The sequence below is a fragment of the Cololabis saira genome, chromosome 23 (genome assembly GCF_033807715.1).
Source record: "Cololabis saira isolate AMF1-May2022 chromosome 23, fColSai1.1, whole genome shotgun sequence".
Taxonomy (NCBI): Eukaryota; Metazoa; Chordata; class Actinopteri; order Beloniformes; family Belonidae; genus Cololabis; species Cololabis saira.
This window is the reverse complement of record NC_084609.1, coordinates 33,879,503-33,895,484: the sequence shown is the minus strand read 5'-3', so window position 1 is coordinate 33,895,484 and position 15,982 is coordinate 33,879,503. Positions and strand designations below refer to the sequence as shown.

Sequence of the window (15,982 nt, the reverse complement as noted above, 5' to 3'; positions counted from 1 at the left end):
ATTTTCAAATTAGCAAAACTTTTGGCCTTGATTTGGCTCCATAATATCCACTCATATCCACTTTTTATGCACAGGTTGATTTCTCACATCGAGACTACTGCTGCGTTAAGATGCAGGGACTGGTCCTGATGCAGGAACTGGTCCTGATGCAGGGACTGGTCCTGATGCAGGAACTGGTCCTGATGCAGGGACTGGTCCTGATGCAGGAACTGGTCCTGATGCAGGGACTGGTCCTGATGCAGGGCTGCAGGGCTCGGGAGCGCGCATTACATCACGTCTATGCAGCGCGTCATGCAGCTCCAGCTCTAGCATCCCGGTGTTAATAGCAACGACGTTTTACGTCAGCTCCTCCAGCACTATTATTACCATCCTTATATTTATTTCTGTGGAAGAACAGAGGGGATTAAGTGTCGGCGCGGGTGCTGGTTGCCTGTCCTTTCCCCCCGCAGCTCGTCTGGAGGAGGATGGCCGAGAGCGAGGCGGACACGCCGAGCACACCGATCGAGTTTGAGAGCAGATACTTCGAGTTTGACGGGGTGCGACTGCCGCCCTTCTGCAAAGGCAAGATGGAGGAGATCGCAGATTTCTCCCTCAGAAGTAGCGATATATGGATTGTCACATATCCAAAGTCAGGTAAAAAAAAAAGAAAAAAGAAGTGTGCATCATTCTCCACAGTCATGCGAGTGCTTGCTTGTTGATGCAGAGCTCTAGCTCCCCTTGTTATTGTGCCAATTAAACACAAAGTGTACCTTTCAGCAGTGATATTGTTTTGTTGTTTTGTGTGCAAAGACAACATTTCACAGCTGCAGTTCTGGTAATGACTCCAGGTAACAGTGATGGGTGTATCACAGTGATTTCATATCAATGTTTATGCATCACTTTACTTCCTGTTGGGGTTTACAGGCTTCTATTGAGACAGAAATGGCATACAGGGAAGCCTAAATAATAAATAAATTAAAAAAAATATTCAAATGTCAGCATTTGAATGAGTCAGATGCAATAATGTGATTATCATAGTCTGGGCTTCTACATTTACCTCTATTACTTGTGCAGTTTAAAGGTTGGTGTTATTGTTGCATGGCTATGTGGCTGGTTTGATTCCCAGATCTGGTGGGAGTGTTTCTGTGTGGAGTTTGCATGTTATCTCTTTGCTTGTGTGGGTTTTTTCCCGGTATTCCAGCCTCCTCCCACAGTCAAAAAACATATATGTCCTGTTGATAGTGTGCTGTTTGTCTCTCCCTTGGCGTGTGGGTTTGCATCATAGGGAAGGGCATTGGTTAATATGGATGTGTGGACCATGATCCGCTGTGGTGATCTCTCTGCTCGGAGGGATTAAGCCCAAATGGTGTTTGATGAGGTGTGTGTGTGTGTGTGTGTGTGTGTGTGTGTGTGTGTGTGTGTGTGTGTGTGTGTGTGTGTGTGTGTGTGTGTGTGTGTGTGTGTGTGTGTGTGTGTGTGTGTACTCAGTAAGCAAGACACGCTTGCACAAGCACATTATACTTAAATGTTGTAAAGCCAAAATTACCAGGATTTGAGGAACCTTTTTTAGGGGACCTATTATGAAAAACAGGTTTTCTCTTGCTTTAACATAAAGTGTTTTTTTCTTGCTTTAACATATAAAGTGGTCTCCCCTCAGCCTGCCAACTCAGACAAGGAGGAAACAACCAAATTCTGCAGTGTCTGTACAGGATGAGCCGTCCAGTGTCATGTGGATCTACGAGCCAATAAGATTCTGCTCCCGTCGTTACGTAACGATGGGAGAGGTTTGGTGAAACCACGCCCAAAACTAACTCTGATCGGAACAACAACTATCTCAGCCGGCCGGAGCTTCCGCCATTTTCTACACGTCATTCAGGCAGCCAATCAGCACAGAGCCTCATTATCATAGCCCCGCCCTCACAGAATCCTGCATAGATAATGAGGTTAGAGAATGGGAAGATAAAGACATGGTTTAGAGGCTGAATTTCTAATTTATTTAAAAAAACAATCAAAAGCTTGTTTTTAAAACATTCAAGGCCCGTTTAAAATCCTGACATTGGAGGACAGGAACAGGATTAACAAACTTATTAAAAAGGCCGGATCTGTCATCGGTATGAGCCCTTTTTCTCTGGAGGTCAAAACAGAGCTATTAGTACCAGTAGTACCAGTTATAGTACCTGTAACCTAAGTGCAATTATAATACATTTGAAAGCCTCACGCTTAGTCTGAAATTTCCGAGCTGGAAATCAGAGAAGCCAGTTGTGTTAGTGGTAGTGTATCGGCCCCCTGCTGGTGCTTATCTAGAGTTTTTGTCTGAATTTTCAGATTTCCTTTCTGGATTATTGATCAGTACAGATAAATTCATCATAGTGGGTGATTTTAATATTCATATGGATGTTGAAAGCAATAATCTTAAATTAGCTTTCAATTCTCTTCTAGAATCAATGGGTATCTCACAAAAAGTGGACGGGCCGACGCATTGTTTTGGTCATACTCTCGATCTCGTTCTCACCTACGGTGTTGAAACTGATGATCTGTTGGTGTCACCTGTAAACTCTCTTTTATCCGACCATTACTTAATAACGTTTGAATTTAATGTTGTTGATGTTGAAGTGCAGGGCAGGAGGTATTATTTTAGCAGATGTTTGTCTGATGAAGCTATTGCTAAATTTAAGGAGACCATTGCTCATCTTGCGACAGTGGAAAATAGTGAAGCCTCTACTGAAGCAATAGAGGCCAGTGACCTGGGTTCTACCTCTGATGTTGATGTTGATTTTCTTGTTAGTAACACTGCTGATCTGTTGCACTCAGCTTTAGATGAAGTTGCTCCTTTGTAAAGGAGGGTTTCCAACCATAGGAGCTTAACTCCCTGGTATAATTCAGATATTCGCATGTTGAAACAAAGCGTGCGTAAAATGGAAAGGAAGTGGCACTCTTGTAAGTTTGTAGACCTCTATCGTGAATGGAAAGATATTCTAATAGTATATAAAAAAGCCATTCGCAAAGCCAGAACAGCTTATTATTCAACGTTGATAGAGGATAACAAAAGTAACCATCGTTTTCTGTTCAGCACTGTAGCCAGGCTGACAAAGAGTCACAGCTCTGTTGAGCCGTGTATTCCTGCAGCTCTCAGTAGTGAGGACTTTATGAGCTTCTTCAACAGTAAAATCACGAGAATTAGAGAAGAAATCAACCAGCCGGTTGTAGGTGTTTCTTCAGCTTTAGCGACTTCCCTAGGCTCTGACTTGACTCTAGACTGTTTTGATCCTATAGACCTCCCTGAGCTGACTTCACTCGTCAATAGAGCTAAGTCTACCACATGTATGTTAGACCCCATCCCGACTCCACTATTCAAAAATGTTTTTTCTCTTATTGGTGCGACAATACTGGACCAAATCAACCTATCCATAAACTTAGGATATGTACCACAGGTTTTCAAAATGGCAGTAATTAAACCTTTACTTAAAAAACCTTCTCTTGACCCAGACACCTTAGCTAATTATAGACCAATTTCCAATCTTCCATTTGTATCTAAAATTCTGGAAAAGGCAGTTTCAAGCCAGTTATGTGACTATTTGTATAGAAATGATCTGTTTGAAGTCTTTCAGTCAGGGTTCAGAATGCATCATAGCACAGAGACAGCACTGGTTCGAGTCACGAATGACCTTCTTATGGCCTCAGATAAGGGATTAGTGTCCATACTGGTTCTACTGGACCTCAGATAAGGGAGTAGTGTCCATACTGGTTCTACTGGACCTCAGATAAGGGATTAGTGTCCATACTGGTTCTACTGGACCTCAGATAAGGGATTAGTTTCCATACTGGTTCTACTGGACCTCAGATAAGGGACTAGTGTCCATACTGGTTCTACTGGACCTCAGATAAGTGATTAGTTTCCATATTGGTTCTACTGGACCTCAGATAAGGGATTAGTGTCCATACTGGTTCTACTGGACCTCAGTGCTGCTTTTGACACTGTAGATCAGCATTTTACTGCACAGGTTAGAGCATGTTGATGGGAGTAAAGGGACAGCTCTACGTTGGTTTAAATCATATCTATCTGACAGGTTCCAGTTTGTTCATGTACATGAGGTTTCTTCAGAACAGTCAAGGGTCTGTTATGGTGTTCCGCAGGGTTCAGTGCTAGGGCCAATCTTGTTCAGTTTATACATGCACCCGTTGGGAAGTATAATCCAGAATCACGGCATACACTTTCATTGTTATGCTGATGATACGCAGCTCTACTTGTCTATGAAGCCGGATGAAACAGAACCGTTGGTTAAACTTCAGGCATGTCTTAGGGACATCAAGGACTGGATGTCCAGAAATTTCTTGCTTCTAAATTCAGATAAAACAGAGGTTATCATTCTTTGTCCAGAGCGTCTTAGGAAGGGATTAGATGGTGTTGCGATGGCTTCCAGTGCAACTGTGAGAAACCTGTGAGAAATCAGGTTTGTAAAATAGAATTTTTCCATCTCTGTAATATTGCAAAAATTAGGAAAATCCTCTCGCAGAGTGATGCAGAAAAACTAGTTCATGCGTTTGTATCTTCTAGACTGGATTACTGTAATGTGTTGTTAGCAGGATGTCCAAGTAATTTGCTGAATAGGCTCCAGCTGATCCAGAATGCAGCAGCACGACTGGAGAGACCACGTCTCTCCAGTGTTAGCGTCGCTCCATTGGCTACCTGTAAAATTCAGAATCCAATTAAAAATTTTTGATAGTGCCTTATGTTCCTGACAGAGCTCTCCGCTACCAGGGTGCAGGTTTACTCGTAGTTCCTAGAGTATCTAAATGTAGATTTGGAGGGCGGGCGTTCTGCTATCAGGCACCATTACTTTGGAACCAACTTCCAATCTGGGTTAAGGAGGCTGACACCACCTCCACCTTTAAAACTAAACTTAAAACCTTTCTGTTTAGTAAAGCCTATAGTTAGTGTTTAGTAAACCTCTAGCTGGTGTTGGTAAATCTCTTGGCAGTGTAAACTCTAGTGTGTTAGAGTCAGTAGTCATAGTTGCAGCTATAGAACAAGACTATAATAGTTAGTCTCAAATATAGCTTGTTGGTAGATATGCTGCTATAGGCTTATGCTGCAGGGGGCACCGACATGATCCGCTGGGCGGTGCCTCTCACCCTTCTTCTCCTCTCCTTTTCCCTTCCTCTCTTCTACATTACCATTTTTATTTATTATAAATATCTTATAGCCATCATTTTTGTTCATCGCTCCTGTAGTTTCTTGTGCCGGCCCCCCTTTTTTCTCTTTTGTGCATGTTTGCCACCCCGGTCATCCCGTTGCTGCTTCCACCTGCCTGCTGTGTGCTGCTGACGTCCCTGACCCCCCCAGTCTGGCCTTCGGCAGGAGGGTCCCCCCTTATGATCCAGGTCCTGGTCCAGGTTCCTTCCCTCCTAAAGGGGAGTTTTCCTTGCCACTGTTTGGCTTAAAGGAGAACTATTATGAAAAACACGTTTTTTCTTGTTTTAACATATATAAAGTGGTCTCCCCTCACCCTGCCAGCAGAGGGGAGACAAAATACCATGAATTTCTGCAAGGTCTCTGACCCCCACCGGACAGAATCCCCCAGTGTCACGTGATTTTTTTTCCTAGGGTGACGTCACCCTAGGTGCATAGGTTCGGCCTCCGCTGCTGAAACCACGCCCACAACCAGCTCTCTCCATCGGCTGGAGTGGTCCTTCCTTCAGCCAGTCGGACGCCGCGGCAGAGCGGATCCGGGTTAAATCATCCAGGTTCCCGGGTGGTTTGGGAGCTGGGTCCTTGGGGGTCCGTCCCAGGTCGGACCAGCTTCACCCTCCGAGATTTTCAGCCAAATCTGTCGGTTTGATCCCCGGTAACGGGCGATGCGCAGAGGATGCGCCCCGGAGCCGATCTGTGCGCCGGGCGCCCGTCGCACAGCTTCCGCCGGGCAGATCCGGCTGAAATTCCGCTGGTCGGTCCCCGGGAGTCCCTGCTACCAGTCCAGGCGGGTTCCTGCGGTCCCGGCCGGTCGGAACCGGTCAGATTCCCCCGTTAAAGCCGCGGTGATGCGCGCTGCTCCAGCCTACTTCCTGGTTTCCAAAGCGCGGTCCGTCCGACTAAATAGTTCAGGTTCCCAGCCGCTTAGGGAGCAGGGATTTCTGGGGTACGTCCCAGGCTGGACCAGCTTCACCCTCCGAGATTTTCAGCGAAATCTGTCCGTTTGATCTCCGGTAACGGGCGATGCGCCGCAGAGCCATGCTGGGCGCCCGGCGTGGGGTTGCGGGGCCATCGTTCAGCATCCGCCGGGCAGATCCGGCTGAAATAGTGCATAAATGTTATTTTATATTATTAGCCATTCAGGGAGCCAATCAGCACAGAGCCTCATTATCATACCCCCCCCTTCCCTTAGAATGGAGCACAGAAAAAGGGGTTAGAAGCGGTAAAACTAGTGACAGGGCCCACAGGCTGGATTTCTGATTTATGTAGAAAAAACAAGCTTTAGATTGTTTTTACATTCAAGGCCTGTTTAAAATATACATTAAATGCCATAATATGTCCCCTTTAAGGTTTTTCTCCCACTAGGGGAGTTTTTACCTGCCATTGTTTATGTAATAATTGCGCGGGGGTTTATGTTCATGTTCTGGATCTCTGGAAAGCGTCTAGAGACAACATCTGTTGTATTAGACGCTATATAAATAAAATTGAATTGAATTGAATTGAACCAGTAGTACCAGTTATAGTACCAGTTATAGTACCAGTAATACCAGTTATACTAGGAGAAAGCTCATAGCTATTAGTACCAGTAGTACCAGTTATAGTACCAGTTATAGTACCAGTAGTACCAGTTATAGTACCAGTTATAGTACCAGTAATACCAGTTATACTAGGAGGAAACTCATAGCTATTAGTACCAGTAGTACCAGTTATAGTACCAGTAGTACCAGTAGTACCAGTTATAGTACCAGTTATAGTACCAGTACTAGGAGGAAGCTCGGAGCTTTCCTGTCCCAAGATGATCATCCCCTGTACAGCTTTTTTACAGAAGTGTCAGAAGTAGAAGCTTCTTTTGCCCAAATGCTCCACAGAGAGATTTAGGAAGTCCTTTGTTCCTGCAGCAACCAGACTTTTTAACTTGGACTGCTGATGTCATGTCTTGCTGCTATACTAATATATACTAATACTAATATATATTAACCCTTGTACTGCACATTGCATTTAAACTGCAGCCACTCTTTCAGACTGTCATAACTTGCTGCCATATTCTCTTGTACAGTGCACTTTTAATTGCAGCTATATTCTTAGATGTTTAACTTGCTGCTATACTTGTCCTGCACATTGCACTTTTAAATGGATGTGTATTCTTTTTCTTTTATCTCCCTTTTTTGGGGGCTCATTTTCTGGTTATTTTTTTGTTGTATTGATCCACTGCTGTCCCTAGGTGGAGACATGTTAATGTGTATAGTTGATTGTTTTATGTTGTATTGTTGTGGCCATGGTGGCAATGAAGTTTCCCCTTTGGGGATTATTAAAGTTGAATCCCAATCCGAATCCGAAAATATGTATTAGATGCCATAATAGGTCCCATTTAATGTTGAATTTAGTTTTTCTCAGCACTCAACAGTGATGAACTCTGTTCTCTTCTGCAGTCTAAATGTCTAGTTGTCCTGTGTTGTCTGTCTCTCTCCAGGTACCAGTCTTCTCCAGGAAATAGTGTATCTGGTGAGTCAGGGAGTAGACCCTGATGAGATCGGCCTCATGAATATTGACGAACAGTTGCCTGTCTTAGAATATCCACAGCCGGGCCTGGATATCATACAGGTACAGTAAAAGGACGTTAGACACATCTGCTAGAGGACTTGATGATGAATTCTTATCAACAATCATAGACTCTCCACTGTTGTGCTTTCACAGTCAAATTCATTTTTAAATGTACTTTCTTCTAATTGTCTCACAAACAGGCAAACATATTTGTAAATATAAGTCTAACTACAAATGCATGGAGTGCTGCTGGGTGTGAGAAACAAAAAAAGTGTACAGGACTGTCTCAGAAAATTAGAATATTGTGATAAAGTCCTTTATTTTCTGTAATGCAAAAATGTCATACATTCTGGATTCATTACAAATCAACTGAAATATTGCAAGCCTTTTATTATTTTAATATTGCTGATCATGGCTTACAGCTTAAGAAAACTCAAATATCCTATCTCAAAAAATTAGAATATTCTGGGAATCTTAATCTTAAACTGTAAGCCATAATCAGCAATATTAAAATAATAAAAGCCTTGCAATATTTCAGTTGATTTGTAATGAATCCAGAATGTATAACATTTTTGTTTTTTTAATTGCATTATAGAAAATAAAGAACTTTATCACAATATTCTAATTGTCTAAGACAGTCCTGTACTTCAGGTGCTCTTCGGCATGGGGATCAAAAAGATTGAAAGACAATTTAGAAAAACAGAGGCACTCAAGAGGATAGAAAGATATAAAACGCCTTTATTAAATCATGGCTTTGTAAAAGTAAAAAAATGCCAACATGTTTGGGCCATGTAGGCCTTCTTCAAGGCAGATAACAGAGACCATATTTCAATTTAAATGTGTTTACAAGAAAGACTTCTTGGATACATAACATTAAAGCAGGCTTGATATTCTAAGAGAATGATGGAGTACATACCTGTACGCACTTTCACTTTGTTCCCACAGGAGCTGACATCGCCTCGCTTGATAAAAAGCCATCTTCCCTACCGGTTTCTGCCTACAGCTATGCACAAGGGAGAGGCCAAGGTGAGCATTCAAACTCAAACTAGAGTACCTATTGCTCTTTACTGCAGTAGCAGCTTTTCTAAAACTTATAAACTCAATTCATCAGATACAGGACTGTCAGAAAATTAGAATATTGTGATTTTCTGTAATGCAATTACAAAAACAAAAACGTCATACATTCTGGATTCATTACAAATCAACTGAAATATTGCAAGCCTTTTATTATTTTAATATTGCTGATCATGGTTTACAGCTTAAGAAAACTCAAATATCCTATCTCAAAAAATTTGAATATTCTGGGAATCTTAAACTGTAAACCATAATCAGCAATATTAAAATAATAAAAGGCTTGCAATATTTCAGTTGATTTGTAATGAATCCAGAATGTATGACATTTTTGTTTTTTTAATTGCATTACAGAAAATAAAGAACTTTATCACAATATTCAAATTTTTTGAGACAATCGTGTAGGTTGAGGTCACAAATCATCAACTGATGCTGATTTTTTTAAATCCACACAGTATTGTAGTAATATTCTAAAATGTAGCAGTAAAAAAACAAACAAAAAAAAACAAATGGAAATATCTAGCCTTATATTTGTAAGTACAAAAAAAGAGTGCTCTGCAGAGGGAGATTCACACACAGGTGCATCAATTGCCCGAATCCAAGTTATTTAGGGATTGTATAGACCAGGGGTCGGCAACCCAAAATGTTTTAGAGCCATATTGGACCAAAAACGCAAAAAACAAATATGTCTGGAGCCGCAAAAAATGAAAAGTCTTGTATAAGCCTTAGAATGAAGGCAACACATGCTGCATGTTTCTATATTAGTTATAACTGGGGGAAGTTTTATTTTTTCATTATGCACTTCGAGAAAAAAGTTGAAATGTTGAAAAAAAAGTCGAAAGGTCGAGAAAAAAGTCAAAATGTCAAGATTTTGAAGTACAATCTTGATAAAAAAGTCGAAATGTCAAGAAAAAAGTCGAAATGTCAAGAAAAAAGTCAAAATGTCGAGAAGAAGTCGAAATGTCGAGATTAATGTTGAAGTACAATCTCGAGAAAAAAGTCGAAATGTTGAGAAAAAAATCAAAATGTCGAGAAAAAAGTCAAAATGTCGAGAAAAAAGTCAAAATTTAGAGAAAAAATTCAAAATTTAGAGAAAAAAAAATCAAAATGTCGAGATTAAAAAGGAAAGGAAAAAGGAAAAAAAAGGAAAAAGAAGAAAAAGGGAAAAAAAGAAGAAAAAAAGGAAAAAAAAGGTCAAACATTTTTGAAAAAGCTCCAGGAGCCACTAGGGCAGCGCTAAAGAGCTGCATGCTGCTCTAGGGCCGCGGAATGCCGACCCCTGGTCTAGAACATCCTAGTCTGCTTCACCTAGGGGCGGCCCCTGGGGTCAGCTCACAGTTTGATGATTACACCTATGCATAAGGCAGGGATGTCATGTTCTTGTGTGTGTAAGGGTGTGTGAGATATGAAGATGTGTGCATGATATAAATGTGGCCTGAGATATGGGTCTGCATGACTGTGGTGTGACACAAACTGAATCATTTTATACGGTCACTTCTAGTCATGTACTGCATCCAACTATGTATTACCAATATGGGCATTTTCCACATCACGAACAAAGGTGGACAACTTTTGCCTTGCTCTGTTTGGAGGACATGGTGAAAAGAAATGTAAGTGCCCTATTCATTTTTTTCCCTTTTTATCTTAACCTTCAGTTATGACCAAATTAAACAGTTGTGACAAAGCTAATACGCCAGCACAAAACCAGCAAAGTGACTGTTTGGGATTATAGATATTAACTACTCCGTAATAACTTGTAAGGTCTTTGTTTCAAATGTATGGGACTGTAATGATATTACTCAAGGTTACATGTTAGATTGTAATGTTACCTGAAACAGTCTGTTGCTCTTACTGAGCTAGCAAAATGTGCACTCAGGTGGTTTACAGTTTTTGTTCAATTGTTTACACGCCATTTTGGAAACCAGGTTCTTTTAAAAAAAATATAAATCACAATTATCCAAACACCACACTCAATTTGCATAATTCCTAGATTGTTGGAAAAATGACAATTCAGTCAAAACATATACAGATATTAGTGAAAATGCTATTAGTTTAATTTAACCAACACAGTCCTCAATAATCAGACACTACTAATAAATAAAAACATTTGTAAAAAAATAATTTGAGGAAATAGCTTGTGCTAGATTTTTGGCCAAACATTGTTATGTAAGAGATGATTTAGATAACAAAAAAATAGTGACATAAAACAACATTCTTCATGATTAGTTTGAGAGTTCTGAATGTTTTAAGTATTTATTTCAATACTTACAGTATTTCTTACCATAATCAGTTACAGTAATCAACCAACAATGAAATCAATGAAACAAATCAAATCTGTAGACTACATGACTACATGAAGTACATACACTCTGACTCTGAGGAAAAAACTACTGTAAAAGCAATAAGAATACTGTAACTATTCATCATCTCTCCGTCTGGCTGGATCAGGCCAGAAGATTTCATCCACATCACAGGTCACGTCTTCATTGGGAAGGCACCGTTGGAAGAGCCAACAGATTCAGCCCTGCACAGAAGCAGCTTAGGGCCGCAGGTACGCTGTACCTTCCACTGCCATGCTGAAAACACTCTTCTATTGGATTCAGGAAGAGGGAGTTTGGGGGAATGTATAAGGCCCAGTCCCAATCCCCCCCTAGTCCTACTTTTCATCCCTACCCCTAAATTTTGCGCGTTCCTGTGAGGGTAGTGGTGTCCCAATTCCTCTTTGCATCTAGTGGTAGTGGCTTATTTAGCGCTAGTGGATATGAATCTGGCCCTTCACAGTGAGGGTTTTCAGATTCACACTAGTTGACCTAGGGCCAGAAAGATTTCCCAGAATGCTTTTCGTCGTCATTTGTGGACTGAATAAAAAAAAAAACATGGCGGACATTTCTTATTTTTTAGTGAATAAAATCATTATCTTGAGTTAGTTTCTGCATAAAAATGTGTTTTGATTACATTTCTAGCGAGAAATATATATTTTACTTTCATAATATTCACTCAGTGAATGTACATAATCACTTGTTTGCTCGTTGTTGCGAAGTCTTTATCAAACCTCGCCAGAATAAAGGCTGATTTATGGTTCCGCGTTACACCAACGCAGAGCCTACGCCGTAACCTACGCCGTAGGCTCTGCCAACCATAAATGAGCTCCCGAGCCGGCAGCCGGCTGTACTCATCTCGAAATTTTCGGGTCAAATTTCGTAACAGGCGTTATTTGGATAAACTGAGCCCAGGTTGGGGATCTTAACGGTTACTTTTACTCCTGAAGAAATATCAAAACTTAATAAAGTGGCATATTAACAGCTAGAAGAGAACAGGGCTAGTGGTAGAAAGTAGGGGGTGTATTGGGATTGGCCCTAAGACTTCAAGTTCAGGGTGCTCATGGAACCAATTCTGGACCAGAGCAGCCCGATTGACTGAGACATTGTCCCAAATGAAGATGTGCTGCATCTGGTCCACTTGGTTTAATGCTGTGACCATGTCATGCAATCTGTCAAGAAATTCAAGTATTAGATTTGCATTATAGGGTCCCAGATTTGCCCCATTTAGTTCAACAGCAGCACAGGGTGATGTTACCCCCTCACTGCCCTGGCACAGTGGTGATTGCCCTGTGTCCAATTACATTTCTCACTCTTCTTCTAGCTCAGGGGTCGGCAACCCGCGGCTCTAGAGCCGCATGCAGCTTTTTAGTGCCGCCCTAGTGGCTCCCTGGAGCTTTTTCATAAATGTTGGACTTTTTTTTCCTTTTTTTCTTTTTTTTTCTTCCTTTTTTTCTTTTTTCTTCTTTTTTCCCTTTTTTCTCTTTTTTTCTTCCTTTTTCCTTTCCTTTTTAATCTCGTCATTTTGACTTTTTTCTCGACATTTCGACTTTTTTCTCAATATTTTGACTTTTTCTCAACATTTCGACTTTTTTCTCGACATTTCGACTTTTTTCTCAATATTTTGACTTTTTCTCAACATTTCTTTTTTTTTTTTTTTTTTTTTTTTTTTTTTTTTTTTTTTTTACCTTGTCTGCACACATATTATTGATTGATACCATGACGGTAGAAACCAAAAGTGTATATATGTGCATTATTACTATATGTAATATATACATATATATATACGCACACATATGCGTACACATACATAAATATACACATACAAACCCAGTGTTTTTTTTTTTTTTTTTTTTTTTTTTGGGGGGGGGAGGGGGTGGGGGGGGGGGGTGGTGACGACATCCACTGCCAATCCAGGAAGCAGGAACACACGGAGACACACGTCAAGCACTGGAAATCTGCAACAAAAAAACCACAAACAAAGCACGAAACCGGCACGGAGCCATCCAAAACACGAACAGCAATCGACCTAAATCTTGAGATCTGATCGCAGTCTGAGCTAAGCTATCGCTACCGCTACCTAAACCCAAAAACTAGAGAGCCAGCATGCAGGTGAACAAGCCAGTGTGTATGTCTATGTGTGTGTGTGTGTATGTATATGATCATGCATGTGTGAGTGTGTGTGTGTGTGTGTGTGTGTGTGTGTGTGTGTGTATGCGTGTGACTAAATTACTATATGTGTGTGTGTGTGTGTGTGTGTGTGTGTGTGTGTGTGTGTGTGTGTGTGTGTGTGTGTGTGTGTAATAAACCAAACAAAGCTCCACCTGAAGTGTATCTATAGTGGGGGAGGGGGGGGAGCAACCCCGCCACCCGTGAGACCAGAGGCCGACAAGGAAGAGCCCGGAACCCAGGCCACCGGCAACCCCACAGAGGGGAGAAGTAGGAGGGAGGCAACCCACCGCCTGCGAGGCCCCCCCCCCCCACCCGGCGGCGGCCGAGGGGGCCCGCGGGCGGGGCCCCCACGGCGCGGAAAGAAGCAGCCAGGGATCCCGCGGCGGCGGACCGCGACCCAGGCAATCCCCGGCCACCCGGTCCGGGCCGGACACGCGGCCAGGAGGCCCTCACCCTTCAGGCCAGCGACCTCCACCCGGCAGGGGGCCAGCCCGCCCGGAGAGACAGAGCCGCCCCGGCCGCCGACGCGGGCAGGCGCACCCGTCCCCCACGAAAGTGGCCCTCCAAGACCAGAGGGGCGCCCCGCCGTAGAGGCAGCGGGGGGGACCGGAGACGGGCCCGGAGAGAGGGAACCCCCCAACAAGGCGACACCCGCGCAGGCCCGACAACGGAGGGCCCCAGACCCAGGCATCCCATTCATTCACAACATTTCGACTTTTTTCTCGACATTTCAAATTTTTTCTCAACATTGACTTTTTTCTCGAAGTGCATAATGAAAAAAAAAATCTACCCCCAGTTCTAACTAATATAGCTACATGCAGCATGTGTTGTCTTCATTCTAAGGCTTATACAAGACTTTTAATTTTTTTGCGGCTGCAGACATATTTGTTTTTTGTGTTTTTGGTCCAATATGGCTCTAAAACATTTTGGGTTGCCGACCCCTGGTCTAGCTCCTTCCATTTTTGTTGAAAACAGGTGAACTCACCTGCTACTATATCAAACCTGAGTGCTGCGTTTTGAAATTAGCCCACGTGCTTCCACACTTGGTGGATGTGATTATCCAATTAGTTCATGTTGTCATTGGCAATCCGGGGTTTTGTAATGACAGGGAAGTAACCTCACAATCCTTATCTGTGTCTAAGACGTGAAAATGTGTGTAGAGTTTTACAATTCACTGGGTGTAATGTTTTGCAGAAAAGGGGGAAGCAGACATTGTGTGTAATGTTGTGCAAATCTGTGCAGGTGTTTGGCTCCTTGGAGAAAGATTTCGCAAAATGTATGGACATTTTTATTTTAGTGTGTAAACAATTGTAAAAAAGCTGTAAGTGAATGAGAAACGCACTGTAAAACATTTGGTAGTACCCTTAAATAAGATTATAGTGTGGAGCATTTTCCATTTTAGTCCTGTGCTAGCAGGGGAAACTGCAGCTCCTTCCAAAATTCAAGCTTCTGCATTCGCTAAATGATTCATTAGAAAAGGGAAAGAAAAAAAGCCTCAACTCCTTACATAGAACTATTTGAATTTTAATGCTGAATGAATGAAAATGGAAAACAAACAATTCACAAAGGTTAATACTGCAAACAGTGATGAACCTCTGGGGATATCAGAAGTAGTACTGTTTCTGATCTTGTGATCTAGCATGTTGTGCAGATGTAACAGGTTTGGATCCGTTGCAACAAATGATGAGTCATGAATAGGTTTTGCTACGTTTATTTCTGCAGAAGACAGAAAAACACAAGAATAAGTCTTCTGGACCCTCTTTTAAACTCCTGCTCCACTCATCAGAGCAACGCAGCACTCTCTAATTTAAACACAATAAAAACAATTAATTTGACAAAGGAAACATACCTGCAGAAGACAGAAAAACACAAGAATAAGTCTTCTGGACCCTCTTTTAAACTCCTGCTCCCTGAACAAACAAAACAAAAACGGGAAAGTGAACACTCAGATCGAGGCTCTGCAGCGCCGTCTGGTTTACACTGCCACCTACTGGTTTAAACCGGTTACCGCCCGCCGCTGTACACCAAGGGCGCGAAAATAAAACATCCACAAAAAGCATATTAAATCATCAAAACAACACAAAACAGCCACGTAATATCAGTAGTATTTAAAGTATACAACATGCGCCAAAAATATCAACATATATGGATAATTTCTTAAAGAAATCTCTTAAGAAAAGCAGCAGCAGTTCCCAACACAACTTACACTCATCAGAGCAACGCAGCACTGAGGAGCTGAAGTAAAGAGATACGGAAGCCCAGGAGGTAAAAAAAAAGGGTAGGGCCAAAAAGGCAGTTTCCTCAAAATACGCAAATAAAAATAACAATAAAATAAAATAACTAATTTAGATAAAATTCACAAACATTCAACAAAATAAATAAATGATAAATAAAATCCCTAAATATAATTTGAAAACAAAAATGATTAAAGTGGGATTTTTCAACTCTGTTACATCCACCCCCACTGAATTTTATCAAAATTTACCAGCAGATACAAAGTATCCAGCACGGAAAACATTACAAACGTACAGTACACAACACAAAGGGTCAACTTCAAGAAGAAACCAACACTGAATGTATCCCAAAAGGATGAAGTGGTATGAGAGCAGCGCTTAACCCTCAATCCAACAACTGGCAACAGGGTGCCTTGTACACCCCACCAGACCCAACCGCACAATGTAGAAAAGAAAACAAAAACCTAAGCCTATGG

General features: G+C 41.8%; 1 protein-coding gene across 1 annotated transcript in view; it reads left to right on the top strand.

The window, feature by feature from the left end:
- The first annotated feature begins 280 nt into the window (after positions 1-280).
- sult4a1 (sulfotransferase family 4A, member 1) overlaps positions 281-15,982 on the top strand; it is a 47,531-nt gene continuing 31,829 nt past the window's right edge. The window contains exons 1-3 of the mRNA XM_061714866.1: positions 281-633; positions 7,641-7,771; positions 8,657-8,737. Of these exons, the coding sequence (XP_061570850.1) occupies positions 465-633; positions 7,641-7,771; positions 8,657-8,737 (381 nt within the window). The 5' untranslated portion in view covers positions 281-464. The remainder of the gene's footprint in view (positions 634-7,640; positions 7,772-8,656; positions 8,738-15,982) is intronic.